At 42.1% G+C, this 24420-nt stretch overlaps 1 protein-coding gene across 1 annotated transcript in view; it reads left to right on the top strand.

The window, feature by feature from the left end:
- si:zfos-1056e6.1 (uncharacterized protein LOC107988029 homolog) overlaps nt 1-24420 on the top strand; it is a 130814-nt gene that overhangs the window by 87754 nt on the left and 18640 nt on the right. The window contains exons 7-8 of the mRNA XM_048535618.2: nt 85-164; nt 20987-21049. Of these exons, the coding sequence (XP_048391575.1) occupies nt 85-164; nt 20987-21049 (143 nt within the window). The remainder of the gene's footprint in view (nt 1-84; nt 165-20986; nt 21050-24420) is intronic.

Below are 24420 nucleotides of genomic sequence, written 5' to 3'. Positions count from 1 at the left end.
AGATTCCTACCTTTTCAGTGCTGAACCTAGATCATGAATTATCCAAAATTATATGACCTCAACCAGTGTCTTATTTCATTGCAGTTGTCCCCAAACCTCGTACTGATGTCATGACAATTATCAATAAAGGTTTGAAGAACAGACTGCAAAGCATCATGAAGAGGGTATGAAAAATAGTTTATGCATAAACTACAAAACCATTAACATATAGTTCTAAATCAGAACAAAAATTACATTGGAAAAAAAATTAGCTGTGATATAATTTATGTCAGCATAGAGGGTCACAAAACATCAGTATGCATTGACGTCTGGTATTTTAAGACAGTAATTCACAAATATTAGCACAGAAATAATACACTACACAATATAACTCTGTTTGTGCAAATTTAGACACAATGTAATGAGAGATGAAGAAATAAAACTTTGGCAGAACTAGTGCTCTTGGATCTCCAAACTGACACTTGTGCAGCTCTTGCACATTTTTGGAGTGAATTCTACCAGAAGCCATTTTGATAAGGGTATCAGCACGCATACAGTGAATAGAAAGTGGATGAACAAGCAGTCAATGTGTTAATCAACATGCCACATTGCAGCAGTATCATTTGGGAGCTGAAGTCTCGAGTTAATGCTCAATCTTAGCCTCACTCAGCTCAGCTGGTTAGGTAGTTGGAAGGATTCTTACTAGTACTATTTAATGTGATCATCAGCTACTTAATAGTTTAGTTGCTAGTTTATTGTCCTTGGTTTGTTGTTTCAATACTATCCATGTTTACACCCTTCTATGTTCGTTTTAAGTTGCATCAACTACAAGAAGTGGAGTGGCAAGTGATGAAGCGGTTTTTTATGACTTCATTGTTTGGCACAAATCAATTAACCACAGAAATAGGTGCAGTACTCTTACAGAAGTAAGAAACAGAGATCATACAGAACTGAGCATGCTCTGAAAGAAGGATGAGGTAAAGCATGAAAACAACTATCAGCAGGACCATAACCAAAGGATTCAGGGAACAATTCTCCTATTTGAAACTCAATAAATGACTATATGCGAGATATCTTCCATTCAATAAGGGTGTGGAGGTGCTGAAGTCAGAAGTCACACAGTTCTAGGCCCGAAACGTCAGCTTTCGTGCTCCTGCGATGCTGCTTGGCCTGCTGTGTTCATCCAGCTTCACATTTTATTAACCAGGTTATAGTCCAACAGGTTTATTTGGAATCCTGACAAACGAGCAGTACTCCAAAAGCCTGTGATTTCAGATGCATCTGTTGGTGTCATGTGACTTCTGAAATTTTCAACAAGGACATCATGAAGGCATAAATAAAACAAAATGAATGAATTAATAGAATAAATAGAATTTAATGGGAATGATCTTACAGGCATTATGGCAACATCATTATGAAGAGATTGAAGCTGGGAACTAAATATTCAGGGATATGTAACCATTTGAAAGGACAGACAGAGGTGGCTTTGTTTGTACAAGATGAAAATATTATATGAGCAAAAAATGATCTTGGATTAGATAATATCCATATGGGTGGCGGTAAGAAATAACAAGGGGGAGATGACACTATTGGGAGTATTCTACAGGATACTATCAGTAGCTGTTCTGTAGTGAGAGAATAAATGAGGAGATAATGAGGGCATATAAGAAAGGCTGCACCTAATTATGAAAGACATTAATCTTCATGTAGCTGGCAAAATCAAGTTGGCAGAAGTAGCCATAAAGAAGAATTCATAGAGTGGATTTGGAATATTTTGCTGGGATAGATACTATGTTGTGGATCCAGCCAAGATCTGACTGTTTTGGATTTGGCAACATGTGATGTACTACCTCCAAATAAAATATTGTCTGTGGAGCAGTGACCGTAACATGGTAGAATTTAGCATTTAGCTTGAGAGTGAGAAATTTGAGTCAGAAAACAAGAGTGTTAAACTTAATAAAAAACCAAAACAACTGCAGATACTGTAAATCAGGAAGAAAAAGTTGCTGGAAAAGCTCAGCAGGTGTGGCAGCTTCTGTGGAGGAGAAAACAGAGTTAACGGTTCGGGTCTGGTGACCCTTCCTCAGAACTGATGGTGGCTGGGAAAACGACAGTTTATATGCAGAAAATAGGGAGGTGGGTGGGGTAGGGAGTCAACGACAGAATGGAGCCTAAAGAGAGAGAAAGACAATTGGATAGACAAAGGAGTTGCTAACGATCAGGCTGGGAGGGTGAGTAGTTTGCTAATGGGGACTGTTAGTGACTGACAACAGGGGGTATGTAATGGCGGGCTATGCGGTGATAAGGCCTGGTGTGTGGGGTAGGGGGCTGGGACATGGGAGAGTTTAGGCCCTAAAATTATTGAACTCAATATTGAGTCCAGAGGGCTGTAGGGTCCCTAAGCAGAAAATGAGGTTTGTTCCTCCAGCTTGTGTTGGGCTTCACTGGAACATGATAGCAAGCCGGAGACAGAGGTGTTGGCCAGGGAGCAAGGTGGCGAATGAAGTGGCACGCAACAGGTAGTTCAGGGTTTTTTTTGCGAGCATAAGCTGTTTATTTATGCGGTGTATGTCAAGTAGACTGCTTTGTTCTGGATGGTGTCAAGTTTCTTGAGTGTTGTTGGAGCTGCACTCATTAAGGCAAATGGGGAGTATTCCATCACATTTCTGACTTGTGCCTTACAGACAGTGTACAGACTTTGGTTAGCCAGGAAGTGAATTACACGGTGCAAGATTATGAGCTGTAACCAGCTCTTGCAACCACTATGGTTAATACAGTTTACTTTCTGGTCAAAGGTAACCTAAGATGTTGATAGTGGGGTTCAATAATGGTAATGTCACTGAATGTCAAAGGGTGATGGTTAGACAATCTCTTGTTGAAGGTGATCATTACTGGCATGAATGTGACTTGAAATTTATCAGTCCTAGCCTGGATTATTCAGGTATTGTTGCATTTGAACACAGACTCTCAATATCAAAGGTCATGTGCAACCATTAGCCAACATCCTCACTTCTGGCCTAATAATGGAGAGAAATACTGCAATGATTGGGACTGAGGTCATTGACCTGCAACAACCACAGCCATCTTCTTGTTGTGCTCGGTATGATTCCAAGCAATGGAGAGTTTCCACTGATCCCTGTTGTCTCTAATTTTACAAGGGCTCCTTAATTCCAAATGCATCTGTTGGTGTCATGTGACTTCTGAAATTTTCAATAAGGACATCATGAAGGCATAAATAAAACAAAATGAATGAATTAATAGAATAAATAGAATTTAATGGGAATGATCTTACAGGCATTATGGCAACATCATTATGAAGAGATTGAAGCTGGGAACTAAATATTCAGGGATTTGTAACCATTTGAAAGGACAGTTGATCAAATGCTGCCTTAATGTCATTGAATGTCATCTCCAGAATTTAGCTCCTTTTTCCATGTTTGGGGTCAAGAGTTAAGCAGCCCTGGAAGAACCAAACTGAAAGCCTTTGCCTGTCCGAGTTTTTCTGTCCAGACCTTGAAGGATGGATAGTGGAGCTACTGGCTTTCTTTGAAAATGTTTGTAGTTGGCCCTGGAGGATGACCTTGTTTAGTTCTGGGTCAAGAAGTTTGATGCTCAGCAGTTTTAAATTCACTGGAGATACTACTGTTCGCTCATGTGATAACAGCAGTTGTGCACCACACTTGCCACTCTGCCAGTGCCCTTGCTGTTGCCAGTCAGCCCAGATGTTTGTCGTATGGTATCACTGAAGTGACACAAACCTCAACCAGGCCTTCCATTTTCTTCTTGTGCCACAGGTCAGCTGTCAAGATAGTCCCAATAACTCGGAGCAAGCAACATGCTCTGAGCCCTCAGCATTACAGCCAGTGTCTTTTCTATACACAGCACTACACCACCCGCAGCAACTGTAAATAACCTAGAACTTCCACAAACTCAAAATAGAGCAAGTAGAAAATAAGTGGACCTGAACCATTGACTCAGTTTTTCTCAGCATTTGTCCACATTTTCAGCTACATACCAGCCTTGTACCTGTACTAAAAACAGCTTGGGCATGCATGTGGCTCGTTTTCCAGGAAAGACTTCAGCACTGTTGCCATAACCTTGCTACAGTCCATGTCCTTCAAAGAATCCAATGCCTTCTGCCATTTCCTGATATCATATGGAGTATATTGGTGATTTCAAGGTGAAGCTAACATGGATCAGCCACTCATTCATTCTTGCTAAAGATGGGTGCAAATACCACAGCCTTGTTTTGTTGTACAGATGAGTAGGGCTCTCACATTATGAATCGGGATGATATTTGTGGAATGTTCCCTCCTGATTCATTTAGATAAATGTTGCATTTTGGTTAGGCAAACCAGGACACAACTTATACAGTTAATGGTCAGGCCCTGTGGAGTGATGCTGAACAAAGATACCTAGGGGTGAAGGTGCATAGTTCCTTGAATATGGATTCAATACAGTATGGAGCTGGAAGAATACAGCAGGTCAGACAGCATCAGAGGAGTAGGAGAGTCGATGTTTTAGGCCCAAAACATTGACTCTCCTACTCCTCTGATGCTGCCTGGCCTGCTGTGTTCCTCAAGCTCCACACTGCATTGACTCTGATTCCAACATCTGTGGTTCTTGCTATCTCCTTGAAAGTGGATTTGTGGATAGACAGGGTGATGAAGAAGGCATTTGGAACGCTTATCTTCAGTGTTCAGTGCATTGACTATAGGAGTTGGGAGGTCATGTTGCAGTTGGATAGAACATTGGGGAGGCCACTTTTAGAATACAGTGTACAATTCTGGTTTAGGAAGAATGTTGTGAAACTTGAGAGGGTGCAGAAATGATTTACAAGGATGTTGCCTGGACTGGAGGTTTTAAATTACAGGGAGAGGCTGAATAGGCTGGGACTTTTTTCCCTGACGCATTGGAGGCTGAGGAGTGACCTCATTAAGTTTAATAAAATCATGAGAGGCATGGATAGGGTGAATAATCAAAGTCTTTTCTCAAGGGTGGGGAAGTCAAAAACTAGAGGGCTTAGGTTTAAGGTGAGAGGGGAAAGATTTAAAAAGGGCCCGAGGGGTAACTTTTTCATGTAAAGAGTGGTACATGTATGGAACAAGCTGCCAGAGGAAGTGGTGGAAGTGAGTACAATTACAACATTTAAAAGTCAACTGGATGGGTACATGAATAGGAAAGATTCAGAGGCATATGTGCCAAATGCTGGCAAATGGGACTAGATCAGATTGGGATGTCTAGTCGGTGCAGACAAGTTGGACGGAAAGGTCTGTTTCTGTGCTGTACAACTCTATGACTGAATCTAAACTGTTAATGATCCCCTGGAATTGTGCTGGTGTTGGAACTGAAGGGGAGCAGTGTGTTCCTGATGCAGAATATATGTTTAGTTATGTCTATTTAAGAGAGGGCATTAACTAGAATGAATGTTCAAATTGGTGGTCCTAGTGTTAATTTAGTGTCAGGCGCTAACTGATGTCACAATTTGTTCTCCCTATGTATTTCCTGTGTATGTTCCTCACAATCTCAGCAAGATGTTGTTCACCACCACCACTACTTTGTCAATTTCTATTTCTCTACACTGGTGTTCCATTTCACATGGAGTTTGTACAGAAACTTCCTTGAGGCAATTTTTCCTAAAAGGTTAATTGTTATTATTCCAAATCTGAAGAAACCTGCCAAGGAGGCTGTCAAAACACAATGTCAATGACTTGTGTATTTTATCAAATAAATTAATCGAGGTCATGAATGCTTTGCAATGTGTCTGAGAAAACAAATTATTTGCTGTTCAGTGTTTGTTGCTGCATGGGATTTTATACACAGCAATAATGAGTCAAAAATAATATTGAACTGAATAATCTGTTTTGGGTGGTTCTACAAGGATATATTACTGGAAGCAATGTATTTTACTGTAAAACTTTAAATAGAATGAAGAGCCGTAGTACAGGAATAAATAATCTGTTGGTTGTCAATTTAACTCAGATTAAATCTTTTAAAATTCTTGAATTCAAATCATACCATGTCAAAGGCTTCATAAATGATTTCCTGTCATAAACTATTTTCTGACATTTTAATTTGTTCATAAACTATAAACCCATGCAGTACTCACACTTCAAGCAAATTGAACAGAATGGATATCGTGACATGAACTCATTTTCTTAATTGATGACATTGTTGTGATGTGGTTACAACCATGTTGATGGTTCTTTGAACAAATATAAGGATCTTTGAGCTGAATTTGCCTTAGGCAAGTTTCTGTTCACACATTACATCCATACAGCCATGCAAAAGAAGAGTCTGCAAAACTCTCAGGTGGTCGAGGCTCATTTCACAATGCACTGAGAATTCCTGGGCTGCAAAGCTGCAGATGGTATTCAAGGAATGGCTTTCAGTTAATGCACATTAAGCAAATCAGATTTTATTTTTACTTTGGAATACTCTAATTACACACTCCCACTTGCATTGCAGTGCTTTTATTAGAAATGGGTCTTTTTAGATGGAATTTGTAGGATAAGAATTTAGAGAATGGATTTTTGAGTCCTGGAGCATTGAATATTTTTAAGGTTGAGTCAAATAGACTTTTATTTAGCAAGGGAATTGAAGATTATTGGGATCAGATCGGAATGTGGAGATCAAAACATAAACAGATCAGCCATGTTTTTCGTGAACAGCAGAGCAGGCCTGAATGGCCTACTTCTGCTCCTAGTATGTTTGTATGTTATGATGCTGATGTGCAATCTACAGATTCACTGAGAAAGCATAAAAGCTCTTGAAGGGAAGTTAAGTTCTGACAACAAAATTTGCTGGAGATCACAACGGGTCAGGCAGCATCCATGGAGAGAAAGCCTGCTAATGTTTCAAGTCTCTAGATGGTTCTTCATCAGAGCTGAAGTGAAGTGGGCAGCATTTATGCAAAAGACGGGTAGAGAGGGTTGAAGAGCTGGGGGAGAAGGGATGCTGATAGTTCAGATTAAGTGATTGGAATATGAGAATGGCAGAACAATGGTGTGTCTAACTGCCAGACTGGAAAGAACAGGCAGTCCCACTGGGATGGGGAGGTGGGGAGAAAAGGTTTCAGTGAATGTAGCAAGCAAAGCTAAAAGAAAGGGAAGGAATGGGTTTGCAATTTGAAGATGTTGAACTCAATGTTGAGCCCAGAAGTTTGTAAGTGCCTGGTTTGAAGCTGAGATGTTGCTCCTTCAGTTTGTGCTTTGATTCACTGGTGCATTATTGTATGCCAAAGACAGACAAGTGGGCAGGTAGCAGGATGCTCTATTAAAATGACCAGCTACTGGAAAGGTCAGGGTCATGCTTGTGCATGGACCAAAGGTGTTCTGCAAGGAAGTCACCCAGTCTAGGTTTAGTTTCCCCAATGTAGAGTAGGCCACATGAGGTGCGGCGAATACAATACACAAGATTGGAGATGGTACAGGTGAAATGCTGCTTCACCTAGAAAGACTGTTTAGGCCGCTGGACAGTGAGCAGGGAGAAGGTGAAGGGGCAGGTGTTGTACCTTTTTAGTTACATGGGAAGGTGTTGTCGGAAGGGGGCAGTGGTGTTGGTGGCATCTGAACAGATATGATGTAGGTGAAGGAACTGGGGGAATGGGATCAAATCCTTGCAGGAACTTACAAAGTAACATTGCTAACATGGCTTCTTTCTTCCATGACTGTGGTTTCCCACCCATTGTAGTTGACAGGGCCCTCAACTACATCTGACTTATCACCCGTGCGTCTGCCCCTGCCTCTTCCCATCACTCACAACAGCATGATCGGGTCCCCCTTGCTCTTACTTTTCACCCAACCAGCCTCCACATTCAACGGATCACTCTCTGCCATTTCAGACAACTCCTGCAGAACACTACCATCAAACGTATCTTCCTCTCACTCTCCTGTCTGCATTTTGCAGGGATTGGCCCTCTAGGACACCCTAGTCTATTCTGTGACTTCCAACACCACTCCTCCCTTTCCACAGCACTTCTCCATGTAACTGTAGAAGGTGCAACACCTGCCCCTTCATCTCCTTCCTTCTCAGCATCAAAGGGCCTAAACAGGTGAAGCAGCATTTCACCCGTACCACTTTCAATCTTATGTATTATATTCACTTCACCCAATGTGGCCTACTTTACACTGGGGAAACCAAACGCAGACTTGGTGACTGCTTTGCAGAATGCCTCCTAACCTTCCTGTAGCTGGTCATTTTAACACAGTGTGAGGAATGAAGGAGGGCACTTCAGGAACAGCACCAGGCATTTCTAAAAAATGAGATGTCAAGTTGATGACGCTACAACACCGGAATGCTTGTATACCAAGGCCTGCTCTGAGATCCACAGTACCATTGGTGTCAACCTTCCACTGTGTGACATTAAGAAACAGCTGAAGATACTGTGAAAGCCATAGGTGCTAGCGAGTTTTGAGAAGATTTGTAGCTCAGGTTCAGTTCCTGGATGTGAATTTGCTCGCTGAGCTGGAAGGTTAGTTTTCAGACGTTTCGTCACCATTCTAGGTAACATCATCAGTGAGCCTCTGATGAAGCGCTGGTGTTATGTCCCGCTTTCTATTTATCTGTTTAGGTTTCCTTGGGTTGGTGATGTCATTTCCTGTTTTTTTCTCAGAGGATGGTAGAATGATTTGGAGCCAATGTGTTTGTTGATGGAGTTCCGGTTGGAATGCCATGCTTCTAGGAATTCTCGTGCGTGTCTCTGTTTGGCTTGTCCATCCTAGGACAAGCCAAACAGAGACACGCACGAGAATTCCTAGAAGCATGGCATTCCAACCGGAACTCCATCAACAAACACATTGATTTGGAGCCAATCTACCATCCTCCTGAGAAAAAGAACAGGAAATGACATCACCAACCCAAGGAAACCTAACCAGATAAATAGAAAGCGGGACATAACACCAGCGCTTCATCGGAGGCTGATGATGCTACCTAGAATGGTGACGAAACGTCTGAAAACTAACCTTCCAGCTCAGCGAGCAAACTCACAGCCAGAAAGCCATAGGTTTTGACAAAATCCTACTAGTAGTACTGAAGTTCTGTAACTAGCTGCATCTTTAGCTGATCAGGTCCAGTATGTCAACAACACTGGCATCTGTCAACAATATGAAAGATTGCCGGGGTACACCTTGTACACAAAACAGGACTGCTTTTGTGTGCAGGATATACCCAGGCTGTCCCATTAGTCTGCTCCAGTCATCAGCAAAGTGACAGAAAATGTTGTTGACGGTTCTGTTGTAAAGCACTTATTCAACAAAAACCTGCTGACTGACGCTCAGTTTTGGACACTCGGCTCCTGACTTCTTTATAGCCTTTGTTCAAAATGGGAAAAAGGTTGAATTCCAGAGGTGAAGTGTGATCAAGGCAGCACTGAACGAGTGTGGCATCAAGAAACCTCAGCAAAACTGGAGTCGGTGGGAATCGGAATGGGGAAAGCTCTCTGCTAGTTGGAGTCATATATTGCTCAAAGGAAGATAGTTAGACCTGTTGGAGGTCAATCCTCTCACCCATAGGACATCACTGCAGGAGTTCCTCCGGATAGTGTCCTTGCCCCAAACAACATCAGCTGCTTCATCAATGACCTTCCCTCCGACTTTATGTCTAAAGTGGGTTATTGGCTGATGATTGCACGTTGGTCAGTACCATTTGCATCTCATCAATCTGCTTTCAAATGCAGTAAGCTGTGAACAAGATTCAGGCTTGAATCAATTAAATGGCAAAGAACATTTGTTTCATAGAAATCTCAGATAAAGACCATCTCCAACAAGAGAGAATCCAACCATAACCCCTTTACAATCACAAATTAAAATACTTGCTGTGTTGGAATAAGTCTCCAAAGGTGTGATAATGCCAGGGAAGCTTTCTAAAGAAAGGGTGCAAGATAGATCAGCTGCTGTTTCAAGAAGGATTAAAACTAATTTGCATATTCAAAGATCTATACTAGGTCATTTTACAGCTCCTGACTTCCTGAGGAACCTACCAGCTTTATGGGCATCATCTCCCTGCAGCCACCCAGGGGCTCAATTTCTTGCCTAAAAGGAAAATGTGGACAAAGAAGTGCCACAGCACCACTGGTCACACAGGAGCTGGCAAACCCGTGACCCTTTTCATTCTTTCTAATTCACAATTCATTTAATCTCCAAAGCTTTTATTTCCTCAACAGCGCTCACCTCTATTGGGGCAGAGCTGAGGCTTCAGATCTTCTGCTTTCCCATTGGGAGCAACATCAGGAGCCTGTTTTGTTCTTAATCAATCTGTTATGATCTATTTCCAAGCAAAATAGTTCTTGAACCTGGGCTGTCTGATCTAGAGGTAGGACACTGACACTGTGTCATAAGGCTCGAGACATTAGTGAAGTACAGTATAGATGTTATGACAGTGCCCAGAATGCCCATTCAGAACAAGAAATACAACAGCAGATGGCCCATATTGAATCTGAGTTTGGTAACTTTGGTGTTACCATAAGCACCGTAATAACTGAAGCCATTTGCTAATCCACCTCACAATAAATAAAGTGTTCCTATTCAGAGTTAAACCTGTGCTTCCCTCCATGTACAATACCTAGTTCCCAGTGAGTCATAAACTTAACTGGTGACAAGTGTTGGTCTAACCCACAATCTGTGTGCAAATGCCATTTTTTGTTTGGATGAGATGTCACCTGGATTTTAGGAATTTCAGTGTGGGACTAAGGAATCAACGTCAAGGGAAATGGTTACAAGGGGACTCAGACTGCATGGATGCCAGGAAAGAAGGTACTCACTATGGTTTGGGCCAAAAGTGGCAGCTATGAGGGGATTTGGATTGATGGCTGAAGAACTGAGTACGCTACTGGGGTTGTCATGGAGAGTGGTCATGAGGGGACTCAGGCTGCGGGTGATGCCATTGAGGAGCAGTGTGCTGGTACAGAGGGTGTGAGAGCGACTGACATAGAAATGTTCACCGAGGGGACTCGAGTGGTGCAAAAAACATCCCTTGGTGGGAAAGCAAAATGACAGGCGGTTGGCGATGGGACAATTTGATGAAGAGTCAGAAAATTTGACTTTACACACAAACATTTTAATTCATTCCTAAAGGTGAACAAAATGGCTGAGGACATCTTGGTATCGGTTTTCTTAATTGCTGTTGGAAGCAAGACTTTTACAATTTTAAGGAGCCTGGTACAACCAGAGAAACACGTGGAGAAGACATTTCAAATGCTGTGCAAAGTGTTAGGAAATTATTTCTCACTCTAGCCACTGACGATCACAGAACAGTTCTAATTTAATTAATGCGTTCTGTACAAAGGAGACTCCATCGCCCAATTTGTGGCTGTCTTAAAGAGGTTAGCAGAACACTGCGAATTCAGAGGATCTCTTCAAGATGTCCTGTGGGATCATTTTGTTTGTGGCCTCTAACATAATGCCATTGAATGGAAGCTACTAACAAGGAGAGACCTGGATTTCAAGGCAGCTTTTGAAATTGCTACCTCAGTGGAATTGGCTGCCAGCGAAGTAACACAGTTGGCTGATAACACTGAGCTGCTGCAAAGTGCGATACCAACCATAGAATGCTGCCAATGTGGCAAGAATGGCCACAATGAGTAGACATGTTGGATGTGAGAAGCCCAGTGCTGCAAGTGAGTGGGTCATATCGTCTGAAATGGCTGGGTACAGCTGAAGCAAGAGAAGGGATTTTTAAAGGAGATGAGTTAGAGGGCAAGGCATAAGGTAGATACTGCCAGCCAGAGAGTAGGCTGGAAATCAGGAGGGTCTGCAGGAGAAGCGGAAAGCCCAAAGACAGTGGAGTTCCTGGTAAACATACTGTCAGTACGGAGTGATGCTGATCAATTCTGGATTCTTCCCAAAATATAGGGGAAGACAGTAAAGATAGAAATGGATACAGAGACAGTAGTGTCTTTGATTCTGAATTGGTACACAGGGAGAAGTTAAGGGTACTATCATTGAAGTCTGTGAAGAGTACACAACGGACATATATGAAACAAGCAAAGACCTATATTCTGGTGACAGTGCAATTAAGGGACCAGTGTGCCAAACTGCCACTTTTTATGTTGTAAAATGCAAATGCCTGGCATTGGATTCTTCTGGTTGTAAAAATTTAAGTTTGAACTGAGGCATGGTAAATAACATAGAATCCCTATGGTGTGAAACAGGCCATTCAGCCCAACATGTCCGCACTGCCCCTCCCCTGTAACCCTACATTCCCATGGCTAATACACATAACTTATACACCCTGGACACTGTGGGCAATTTAGCATGGCCAATCCACCTAACCCACACATCTTTAAACTGTGGGCTGAAACCTGGCAGAAACTCACACATGGGGAGAATATGTAAACTCCACACAGACAGTAATCTGAAGGTACGATTGAACCTGAGTCCTTGGTGCTGTAAGGCAGCAGCACTAACCATTGAGCCACGATTCTATCCCATAATTATTGTCATCACTTACTTCAGCTGCATCCTGAAACAATCTATTTTAACCTATTTTCCTAACCAACCTGTTTAGACCTATTAATACACACACACATTATTAGTCACTAATAGTCCCCATTAACAACTATTCACCCTCCTAGCCTGGTCGTTATCAACTCTTTGTCAGTCCAACTGTTCTTCTTCTCTCTCTTTAGGCTCTATACTATCGTTTAGTCCGTACCCCATTCTCCTTTTTTTTTGCATATAAACTGACGTTTTCCCAGCCACCATCAGTTCTGAGGAAGGGTCACCAGACCTGAAATGTTAACTCTGTTCCCGCACCCCTCACCCCTCACCGATGCTGCCAGACCTGCAGACCTTTTCCAGCAACTTTGTTTTTGTTGCGATTAATACACATCTCTGGAACAGGTGGGACTTGAAATGTGGCCTCCTGGTTCAGGGGTGGAGACACTATCTCTGCATCACAAAAGGGCCAAGCCATTTAGTGGTGGACTTTATATGTTGGTGGACTTTTATATGCTGGTAGATTCAAACATAAGTTTGCAAGAGATCCTGGACAAATACAAAGATGTCTTCAGATGGACCCTAGTGGAAGTGAAAGGTGTCAAAACTAAGTTACAGTTAAAACCAGAGGCTCATCCTCGCAGTCTGAAGGCGCATCTGGTACTGTACGCTATCCAGCCCAAAGTAGGGGCGGAACCTTATGGCATTGGCGCAGAACTGTCTCACATCTTACTGAATGGTAAAGAAAGGCCCATTGTACTGAGATCACAATTAGAGACGAATTATGCCCAAGTCAAAAAAGAAGGATTGAGCATCATTTCCGTTACAGCAGGCATTTTGTACTTCTGAACAACCACTGACTGCTAACCTCTGTTTTTGGGCTGTATATGGGGTTTCCATTAACTGTGGCAGCACACTTGCAGAGATGGGCACTGGCTCTGCCAGCTACTTAAATGAGATCAAATATTGACAGGCAGAGAAATGTGGCAATGCAGATGCTCTGCCAAGGTTACTAATACTAGAAAATAAAGGTGTTCCTGACTGGAACCTGAAAATTATGTACATTTCCCAGGAAGACAAGGTGTCAGTGCCAGCAACTCAGGTGCAGAATGCTATGTGTAATGAATCAATTTTGAGCCAAGTGGTGGACTTGGTGCTGAGAGGGAGGACTTTTCATAGAAGCCATCCAGAATTACACCCTTACCTGTCCAGGAAGTGGAAGTTGTCTGTTTGGACAGAACTTTAATGTGGGGAATGAGCGTTGTTTTCCTGACCTGTTAAGAGGAAAGGTACTGGAACAAGTATGCAAAGGGCACCCAGGCATGATGTGAATGAAAGAGATAGCCAGAAACTACTTTTGAACAGAACAGAATACCCTCTATCGTCACATGTACTACAGCGGCCGCCCTTAATGGCACCACCATGGGCACAAATACCTAGGTGCAAAGCTTACAGAGTAAAAGAAAGTGTTGTTACAGAGTAAAAAAGAACATAAGTTAGCATGAAACAGTGAAAAAGTCCAGAATGATAATAGGTGACCACAACTACCTAAGTTCCAGTCTGGGGTTGCAGGTCCCAGAGAACAAGGCCATGCTGCCTCCGTGTGCCAGACTCCAACCGGGACTTGCTCCGCCGCTGCTCCACGAATTGCCCATTTATTCTGCCACAGGACCCCGCCACGGGACATGGTCTGTGCTCACTCCCTTCTGCCGCGGGAGACGGCCCGCTCACTCTGCTCCTCAACTTGGTGCTCCAGGTAGGAGGAGAAAAGAACTGGTACGAAGAGGAGAAAATAAGAAGGCAAAGGGACTGACGAGCAAAGGAGCTCCAACTGGCGTATCCTACTGTGCTACCGTCTTGTCACAGACAGATTCCTGATTAAGGAGTACATGGGATCATGCCAATCCATTATTAAGGAAAGTGCTGTCATTGTTGCCCCTTCATCTATGGGAGTGGCTTCAGTCACTGTGGCAACAGATTCACTTTGATTGCACTGAACCATTAGAGGGACAGGTACTACTGGTGGTCGTGGATGGCCATTTCAAGTATCCCTAAGTGGCGGCCATGAAGCTTTTTTTATCAGCAGGAGCAACAATAGGCCGAATGGATGAAATATCTGTCAGGTTCAGGAACCCCAAACAAGTGGTGAGTGACAGTGGTCTACAGTTTGTGATGATAAAGTTTGAGGAGGAAAATCATGGAATCAGGTATGTGAGATTGGTTCTGTATCACCCTGAGACAAGCACCAGTCAGAGAGATTTGCACAAATCTTGAAACAGACCTTAAAAGTCTCACAAGGTGAGGCGTACCTAGCAACATGAACCTACATTGGAAAGTGCACAAGTGACAACCCAGTGTTCGCTGGCATCCTTAATGTTCAACCTCCAGGTGAGGACCATGTCTGGCTTACTGCAGATGCTAGAGATCAGAGAATTGGTAGAGTGAAATCCAGAAGGATAGGTGATCAGAAGGGTGGGAAACCTGCTGTCAAGGTATTCCAGAGAGGAATGTGTTGGCCTGGAATTACATGTCTGGGGAGAAATGGTTGCCAGCGTGGCGGTGGCTCAAACAGGACTGTTGTCATATACAGTACGGACCAGGGCTGAACTCGTCTAATGCACCAGCAGATCATCGCATCTCACCAATGGTAGTAGGTCTCTCAGAATATCGAGCAGTCCATTTGGGATCAGTGGTCTAGACTAAGACATATGTCTCCAAGCCCAGGTTGGCCATTTGTAGGGGGAGAGATAACATCACTGTCACATGGCAATAACAGCCAATTGCAGAGGGATGTGCCTGTGGAACAACAGGACCTTCCTGGAGCCCGGGAGACTGCATTAGAAAAGATTCCTGAGACAAAGAAATGGTTATCTAGGAATCACCAACCCCCGAGAGACTGATCATGTTAATGTCAAATATGACCTGAATGTCTTTTTTATAGGGAATGATCATTTTCCATGTTTTTGTAAATATTCCTAACTATGCACATATGTTGGCTTCAATGCCTGTATAATTTTATTGGCTGTATATGTGGATTAATAGGGCTTGTTTAAAATAGATAGATATGTAGTTGGGGTGTTGCCCCTTGGAGAGAGCTGGTCAGGTGCCTTGCAAGGGCAGACCTGGGGTCTCAGTCGTAGAGCTGTGCAAGTGTGAGCAATTAAAATAAAGTGTTCCTATTCAGAGTTTTACCTGTGTCTCCCTTGTCTGTAATTCCTGGTTCCCAGTGAATTACAATTTGCTTTTCAGCTCATTACTTTTTGTTGTAATCGGGATCTTGGGTGTATTTCCAAGGGAATCTTGAGGTGACTGAGACAGAAGCGTTAGCAGCTGTGGAGGCCATCCACCTTCCGCGCCTCAGTTGCTGTATTTGAATTCCACCAGTGCCACCATTTTCTCTGTGCGATCTTCCAATCAAAGGGCTGGCACTCTAGCTTTGCCACTGCTCGGCATCTTATCAAGGTTGATGGACTACAATCCTCACTATCACATTGTTCATGTCGAATCAAAGGCAATCCACTTCTCAAATTACTGACTGTTCTTGCTCTTTGCACTCCCTATTAACGCATTGTCACCTCACTGCTTCTTCTTATGCGTTACTACTTCCTTCTCTTTCATTCATTTACATCATACTCAATCCCTCCGCTGTCTCATTCCACAAAAATCTGGCCTATTTCCCGGACTGCACCTTGACCTGCAGGACTGACCATAGCCTACCCACTGCTCTGGAATAGGATCAGCCCCTTGTCTGACAGTAGTGGTACTAGTTGACTGACATCACACTTCTAAGCATTCTTCTCAGTTGATTTTCCCACATGGCTATTTGCTTGCGACATAAAATGTATTTGCCCTGTAAACTGCTGGTAAATGCTGCAGATCCATCATTGAAATAGGACAGTGCCATGGTCCCTCCTCTCTGACTATTACATTTACTATTCAGTGTTCTCTGCTTTCACAAGCTGCTTGCCTCTGTGCTACGAAGCAAGCTAAACTGCAGATGCTGGCAGCCTGTAACTGAGTCCTGAACATTTTGTGTCCTGAGAAATCAATGCAACCCACACAAGGTTAGAATACTCCAAGTGAGCATCAATGTTAGCAAGCATTAAGAAAATGTGTTGTAGGTTTTATGCCAAAGTTGTATGTTTTAAACAATTGATTGTAGAAGCATGAGAAAAGAATGAAAACTAAGTATTTGATAGGATAGAAGACGGGACAGATTAAATGAGAAAGGGGTTGATGGTGCAGACTGAAAAGGAGGAGTGTAAGGACAAGTAAAGAAACAACAGATGCATCGAGAGAATGTGTGAGAAAGATGGTGAGGAGTTGCCTTCAGAAAGCAAAATCAAGGGAAAATGAGACAACCATGGAAAAGGAAACAACAGGGGGCAAGATATTAATGTTTGAAGTCATTGAATTCATTGTTGAGGCCAAAAGTCTATAGAGTATCTAATTAATAAAATGAGGGGCTGTTCACAAGCTTATATTGAATGTCATTGGATATCTGTCTGAAGACTAGAAAGTCAAGCATGGGAAGGGAATAGTTTGAGATAAATCAAGCAAATTTGAAAGAAGGGTGAAAATTGGAAGCAGGGTTGATGAAATTTTCCAGTTCATGGCGAGAACAGGAAATGACACCAAAGTATCAATTTAACAGAAAAAGAAGTCGACGGAGGAGACCTAAGTAAGATTATAGCAAGGAATGTTCCATATATTCTGGAAAAGATGGGTATAGCTAGGACCCACCAAATACTCATTGATAAACACCTTTTATTTGGAGGGGATGAGTAGAGTTAAAGAAGAATGGTGATGGTGACAGGGGTCTGATTGAGATCCCAATTTGGGAATAAACTGAGAGTCTTTAGTCTGTACTAGTAGATTTTTTTACCCCTTTTTTAATTCATTCACAGGTTGAGGGCGTCTCTGGTTAGGCAGCATTTATTGCCCATCCGGCAGTTAAGAGTCAACCACATTGCTGTGGGGCTGGAGTCACATGTAGGCCAGTCCAGGTAAGGATGGCTGTTTCCCCCAACGGTGGATTCATAGATATCATTAGACTCTTAATTCCAGATATTTATTGAATTCAAATTCCACCATCTGTTGTGGCAGGATTCAAAGTCAGGTCCTGCGTATGTTAACTAGGTCTCTGGGTTAACAGCCCAGCGATGATGCCAATAGGCCATCACCTCCCCTGCTGAAGGTGTAGAGAGTTTTGACATCCATGGTGAACGGAAGATGAAAACTGAAAGTACTGCAAATGCTGTAAATTAGAAACAAAAACAAATTGCTGGAAAAGCTCAGCAGGTGTGGAGCATCTGTGGAGAGGAATCAGAGTTGACGTTTTGGGTTGAGTGACCCTTCCTCAGAATAAAAGATGGTTAACATGAGGAAACTGTTAAAGTGATCGTGAGCATCAAAAGATTTGCAGCTGCACAAAGGAAGAAAATAGGAGCAAAATACTGCGGATGCTGCAATCTGAAAGAAACACAGAAATGCTGGAGAAACATAGCAAGTTTGGCAGTATCTGTGGAGACAGAATCAGAGTTAACATTTTCAGTCCATTATGAATTCTTAGAACTGAAAGGAGTTGAAAGTTATTTTATTGTTTAATATTGAGGGGTACAGTAGGGACAAGGGGAACAGATAGCGTGGAATCTCAATGTAAAGGCGAAAGGCGTTGTTTGATAATTGTAATGAAGCAGAAATGGAGAGGTAAAATGGATGAATTAAAGTGTTAAAATAGTAAATAGATCCTGCCTAATGATGGCAAAGTAAACAAGACACAAAACAAGACAAGGTCATGGGAGCATGACTGGGGGTAGGAAGTGGGGTGTGGAAGGGACGTTGAAAAGGCAAAAAAAGAGAACGAATATCATGCGGTCAGGCTGTGAAGTTGTGGAATTCAATGTTGCATCCCGGAGGCTGTAATGTACCCACGCAGCAACTGAGGTGTTGTTCCTCTACTTATGTAGTACTTTGTTGGAATGTTGCAGTAGGCCCAGGACAGGAGTATTAGCATGGAAGGAGGTAGATTTGAAGGAGGGGCAACTTAGTTCTGTGAGACAGGACAGACTGAAGCTTTAGATTTTTCAAATTTGCTCATGCGACCAAGGAGTGGAAACTAAGTTTCAGAGAGTTGACAAACAGAATACAGCAAGCTCAAGAGGAGACACGTTAAAGTGAATGAAGGGAAGAAAGAAATTGAGGTGGCAGATGTTGCACCTGTAGTTGTCCATAACCAGATCAAAACAAAGTAAGAGCGAGAAATCCAGGGAAGGAGATGCTGAAGAGGGCTCAAAGGTCTGCTGAGGTTGGAGGCTACTGGGAGAACTCCTAATAAACAAGTGGATATGGAGGCATGGGACAGTGGAATTCAGTAATCATTGAGATAGGGAATGAAAAGCTGAGGGCTTTGCTAGGAAATATTGCTTTAGAGTCGGTTGGGAAGGCTGTGGGTATTATGTTTGTATGGAGAGGGATGAGATTCAAGAAAGAGTTTGGTTTGGAAGGATGTGAAGGGGAATAGATTCACAGAGCTGTTGTTACCCATCAAGGTCCTCATCTGAATCCTTTGTAGCAGAACCCATGTGATTTTGCATTTCAAGAAATTGACACCTGCATGAGCTTCAAGCGCTGCCCCAACTATTGCAAATTTGGGCCCACAAACTCAGCAGATCCCACCTCTAGTCTATCTTCTAATAAATATACGGTGCCAAGTTCTGAGCTGGAAGCTGTGACTGTGATGTTGAGTAAATCGTGTCTCATTTTCCTAGGTTTCCTGTTTCTCTTAGACTTGTACCACTGCTTAACCAGCTGACAGGTTTTGGCTCACCGAAAAGACAAAGCACCAATGTTAGTTTTGTGAGGATGAGCGTGCCAACAGTTATAGATAAATGTTTTTCTTTGCAATGAACGTGAAATGATATAAAGCATTGATTCATAATGAATTTAACCAAGATTTCTGCTAACCTTGTACTGCAATCATCATTTTAAATACAGACCTTGCTGCAGTGTCTTCATATTTTTCGACACACTGTCAGAAAGTATGTCAGAAAGTAGGAGGAGGAACAGTGGAATTTCAGGACAGAGCTATGTATATGGAGTGTCATGGTAGCAGACAGTTTCGTTTGGTGGGGTATCTTGTGCATTTAAACTGTTTGGTTATTAATGGAATGGAGTGTGGAGTTCAGTCAAGTTTCCACATCTGCTTTCTCATGGTTTCACTTACCCTAACTGATCAGCTGTACTGATTAAGATCTTTCTGCACTATACTTTCAACTTCTTCTTGTGATTAGTTGGAACTGGAGTGATTCATCGTCCTGAAAGTCAAAAATGCCACTTTTTTTTTAACTGCAAATATGGAAATAATTTACGTGGTAATCATAACAAATAGTGGAAACCAGTTCCCGTTCATATATAATGATTGAGTGACATTGAAAGAATTCCAGTGAAGCAGACAGATGAATACAGCACACAAATATTTAAGCTTAATATCACCTGATATTTTCATCCAATGGAGGCAGAAGTATGATTACTGTTAGAGATAATGGGAATTGCAGACCCTGGAGAATCCGAGATAACAAAGTGTGGAGCTGGATGAGCACAGCAGGCCAAGCCGCATCTTGGCCTGCTGTGTTCATCTAGCTCTAGATGCTGCTTGGCCTGCGGTGTTCATCCAGCACCACACTTTGTTACCTGTGATTACTGTTATCTTTCTTAGTTGATAACCTTCCAAAAAAACAAATAGCTAAACTCAAACCTCTTGCCCTTAAACATATATTCTTCCTTGCACCTATAAAATCAGTGTTGTCAGTGAGAGTGAAACAAACAACATATTGCATTGCACTGGGGAGGTGATGGCCTAGTGGTATTATTGATGGACTATTAATCTGGAGACCCAGGTATTGTCTCTGGGAGGCTGGATTTGAAACCTGACACAGCAGATGGTGGAATTTGGATCCAGTAAAAATCTAGAATTAATGACGAGATTTTTAGGAATTGTTAAACCCTACAGTATGGAAACAGGCCATTCAGCCCATTGAGTCCACACCAACCTTCCAGAGAGCATGTCAACCAGACCCAACCCCCCACCCTACCCCCCCGATTCTGCATTTCCCATGGTTAATCCACCTAGCGGCACATCCCTGAACACTATGGGCAATTAATATTGCCAACTGTCAGGAAAAACCCATCTGTTGCCTCATGTCTTTCAGGGAAGGAAACTGCCATCCTTATCTGGTCTGACCTATGAATGACTCGAGACCCACAGCATTGTAGTTGAGTGTTATATGAAGTACTGAGAAATGTAGTGAGACTAATTACAAATATGACTATTTTGTGGAATATCAAGGATATTTATCCTGTGTTTAGCAGGTGTAAAACAGTTTTGGATTAGTTTCATGATCCGTTGTGTGTATAACAATAACAATGCTGGCTTAATAATTACACAATACTCATTACATCAACAGTGCTTGTAATTCAAGCTGTGCATAACAAAATGTAAGGGTATCTTGAAATTAGTGGTTACCGTTCATTTTCTATTAGTTTTTAAATATTGTTCTTGTAACTTTTTTCAGATTGAGAGAATGGAGGAATTGGCACCAGAAGTAAAAGTGAGACGGCAAGACAAGCTAAATGAGGTATATATTCTCTGATATCCACAAGTCAATTGACTAATGTCATTAATATAACCTCTGAGTACAGAATAAAGGAGTTAACTCATTAATTTGTTTTAGTCACATGGATAAGAGAAACAAAGAACAAGAATAGGTCATTCAGTCTCTCAAGCTTGCTCTGCCATTCAATTAGATGATGCTGACCCATGCCTAAAATCAATTGATTTGGGTTTTGTTCCACATCTATGTGATTACCTAAAATGTCTTTCATCCACATTCTTGAAAATTTCAATTGACTGAGTGACCACAAACTTTTATGAGAGTTTTAGATCTTTATGACTTTTTTTCATGACAATCTACTTACTGATGCCACATCTAAATAGGCTATTTTTAAGATTTTATCTTTTTGAACTATGAGTACATTCTAAGTAATTATTTGTTCATAAGAAGTAGACTGTTCAGTCTGACAAATTGTTACAAATATGAGATTTTTGAGAATTGTTGAACCCTACAGTATGGAAACAGGCCATTCAGCCCATTGAGTCCACACCAACCTTCCAAAGAGCATCCCAACCAGACCCATCCCCCCACCCTACCCTCCTGATTCTGCATTTCCCATGGTTAATCCACTTAGTGGCACATCCCTGGACACAATGGGCAATTTAACATTGCTGGTTCACTTAACCAGTCCATCTTTGAACCGTGGGAGGAAACTGGAACACCGGAAGGAAGTCACCAGACTTGGGAGAATGTGCAAAGTCCATAGAGAGAGTTACTCATGTTATGTTTTGGGACAATGTCTTCAATTGAGGGGGTTTATATGACCTGTTCTGGTCTCCTTGACACTGAGTCTTGATAATACGTTTTTTGACGATTAAAGAGAGGCCCATGTTGTTTTGTTGGAAAGAAGTTGTAAGATGTTCACATTTGGAGATGATGGTCAATGATGATACTGTTTTTACAGTAATTAGGTCGCTCATCTCCAAAGTGCCAGACAGGTATTGAGGATGTCAGAGTGTAAACACTTACGCTTTACACTTACACTTACTGACCATTTATTTAAGATGATAGAGAGTTGGGTCTCAAGGATAACTAATCTACTTCTACCTGGATACTGGACTTCTGTGGTTTACATGACTATGGAGATGGGCTTTAAGTGAAGTGATTTAAAGATGACTCTGAAATAGCCAGTATTAATACATGCAATTATGATGTTGCTACCGCAGAGAAATGTTTGAAAGAGGGACAGGATTGACATGGCTTAATGTTCTGGAAGAGTGATGTTTTAGATGAGACTGAGGAGGGAGCAAAAGAGGTAGGGGAGTTGCATTACTGGTTGGCGAGCATATCACAACTGTATTGAGGAAACTCCGGAGGGATCTTGCAAGGTATTACGGGTAGATCTCAGGTAAAGGAAGAATACAATCACAATGCTGGGAAATGAGCCTGGCCAGATGATCAAAATTTCAGTGAGGGAGCATTTTGGGAATAGTGACCAAGATTCTGTAAGGTTTCAGATACTTATGGAAAAAGACAAGGGTGGACCTCGGGTGAAGGTGTTAAATTGGGGGAAGGCCAACTATAAGCGAATTAGGCAAGAATTGGAAAATGTGATTAGGAGTGGCTGTTTGAGGGAAAATCCACATCTGACATGTGGGAGTCTTTTAAAGATCAGTTGGGTAGAGTGAAGGGCAGAAATGACAGGATTCAAGAACCTTGGGTGACAGGTGAAATTATCAACATCCTTAAAAGTAAAAACATTCCAAAGGTTAGGAAACTAAAAATGGATCAGGTTCTTGAAGAATAGAGAGGAAGTAGGAAGGAGCTCAAACAGGGAGTTGGGAGGGCCAAAATGGGCAATTTAATAACCTTGGTAGCAAGAGGATAACTAGGGAAAGAGTAGGCCCACTCAAGGATAAAGAAGGGAGGTTATGTGTGGAGCCAGTGGAAATGGGTGAGATCCTCAATGAATACTTTACATCAATATTCACCAAAGAAAGGGATGTGAGGATTGTTGAAGTTAGGGAAATATATATCAATACTCTCAGGCAGATCATCATAATGAAGGAAGAACTGTTGGTTGTCTTGAAATGTATCAGGATAGACAAATCCCCAAGGCCAGACAGGATCTATCCCAGCATACTGTGGGAGGCAAGGGAAGAAATAGCTCAATCTTTAACAGATATCTCTGCATCTTCTTTGGTGCCAGGCAAGGCTCTAGAAGACTGGAGAATGGCTAATGTTGTTCCTTTCTTTAAGAAGGGAAACAGAGATAATCCGGGTAATTACAGGCCAGTGAGCCTGATGTCAGTGGTGGGGAAACTGTTGGAGAAGTGCTGAGAGATTGGATTTATTCATATTTGGAAGTGAATGGACTTGTTAGTGATAGGCAACATGAGTTTGTGCGGGAAAAGCCATTTCTCACCAACTTGATTGAGTTCTTTGAGAAAATGACAAGAATTATTGATGAGGGAAGGACATTGGATGTTGTCTACATGGCTTCAGTAAGGCATTTGAAAAGGCACCTTTTGGCAAGCTTGTATAAAAGGTAAACTTTCATGGGATCCAGGGTGAACTGGCTAGATGTATACAAAACTGGTTTGGTCACAGAGCATGGAGAGTAATGTGGAAAGGTACATTTCTGAATGGAGATCAGTAAGTGATCTAGTGGTGTTCTGCAGGGATTGGTGCTGGGACCTTTGTTGTCTGTGATATATATAAAAAATCTGGAGGAGAATGTAGGTGGTTTAATTAGTAATTTTGCGGATGACGCCAAAATTGGTGGAGTTGCAGATAGTGGGATTTCTTCTGTAGAAAATGGTGAGAACTATGATGAACTTAAAAGGGATGCAAAAATGTGTTTATCACTCATGTCCCAGGCAAGAAGGGTCAAGCAACATTATTATTGTCACCAGTATTGTGAGCTGCCTTTGTGGAAGTTTACAACTGCAACTTGTTGAGTACTTTATGAAGCCATGGCATAACTCCATGGAGACCTTAGGACAATTTCCATGATCCTTTTGATTGATTTTATTTGTGTAATAGAATTGAACAGGAAAAATTGTAACTTTTATGTCTAATGTTCACAATGTCTTTGATGCTATTATCAGGGAAGGAAGAGTAATCATTTATGATGCACAAATATTTCCATAATTATCTCCAAGTTTCTTCCAAGTCACGTATCATCCTGATTTGAAAACATGTCACTGTTCTTTCTGAAATAACTCCACAGAGGCCTGTATTTCGTTACCTGGTCACCCTTTATTGACAAGTGGAGAATCGATGACACTGACCCAACTCTGTCTGAGCCAGATCTCAGGGCGACAGAAATGACACTCCTGATCAAATCTGTCAGCCAGAGCTCCCTGACCTGATCAGATTAGCAACCCGAATCA

The sequence above is a fragment of the Stegostoma tigrinum genome, chromosome 9 (genome assembly GCF_030684315.1).
Source record: "Stegostoma tigrinum isolate sSteTig4 chromosome 9, sSteTig4.hap1, whole genome shotgun sequence".
Classification (NCBI taxonomy): domain Eukaryota; kingdom Metazoa; phylum Chordata; class Chondrichthyes; order Orectolobiformes; family Stegostomatidae; genus Stegostoma; species Stegostoma tigrinum.
The sequence above is the reverse complement of the archived record's forward strand: the minus strand, read 5'-3'. Positions and strand labels throughout refer to the sequence as shown.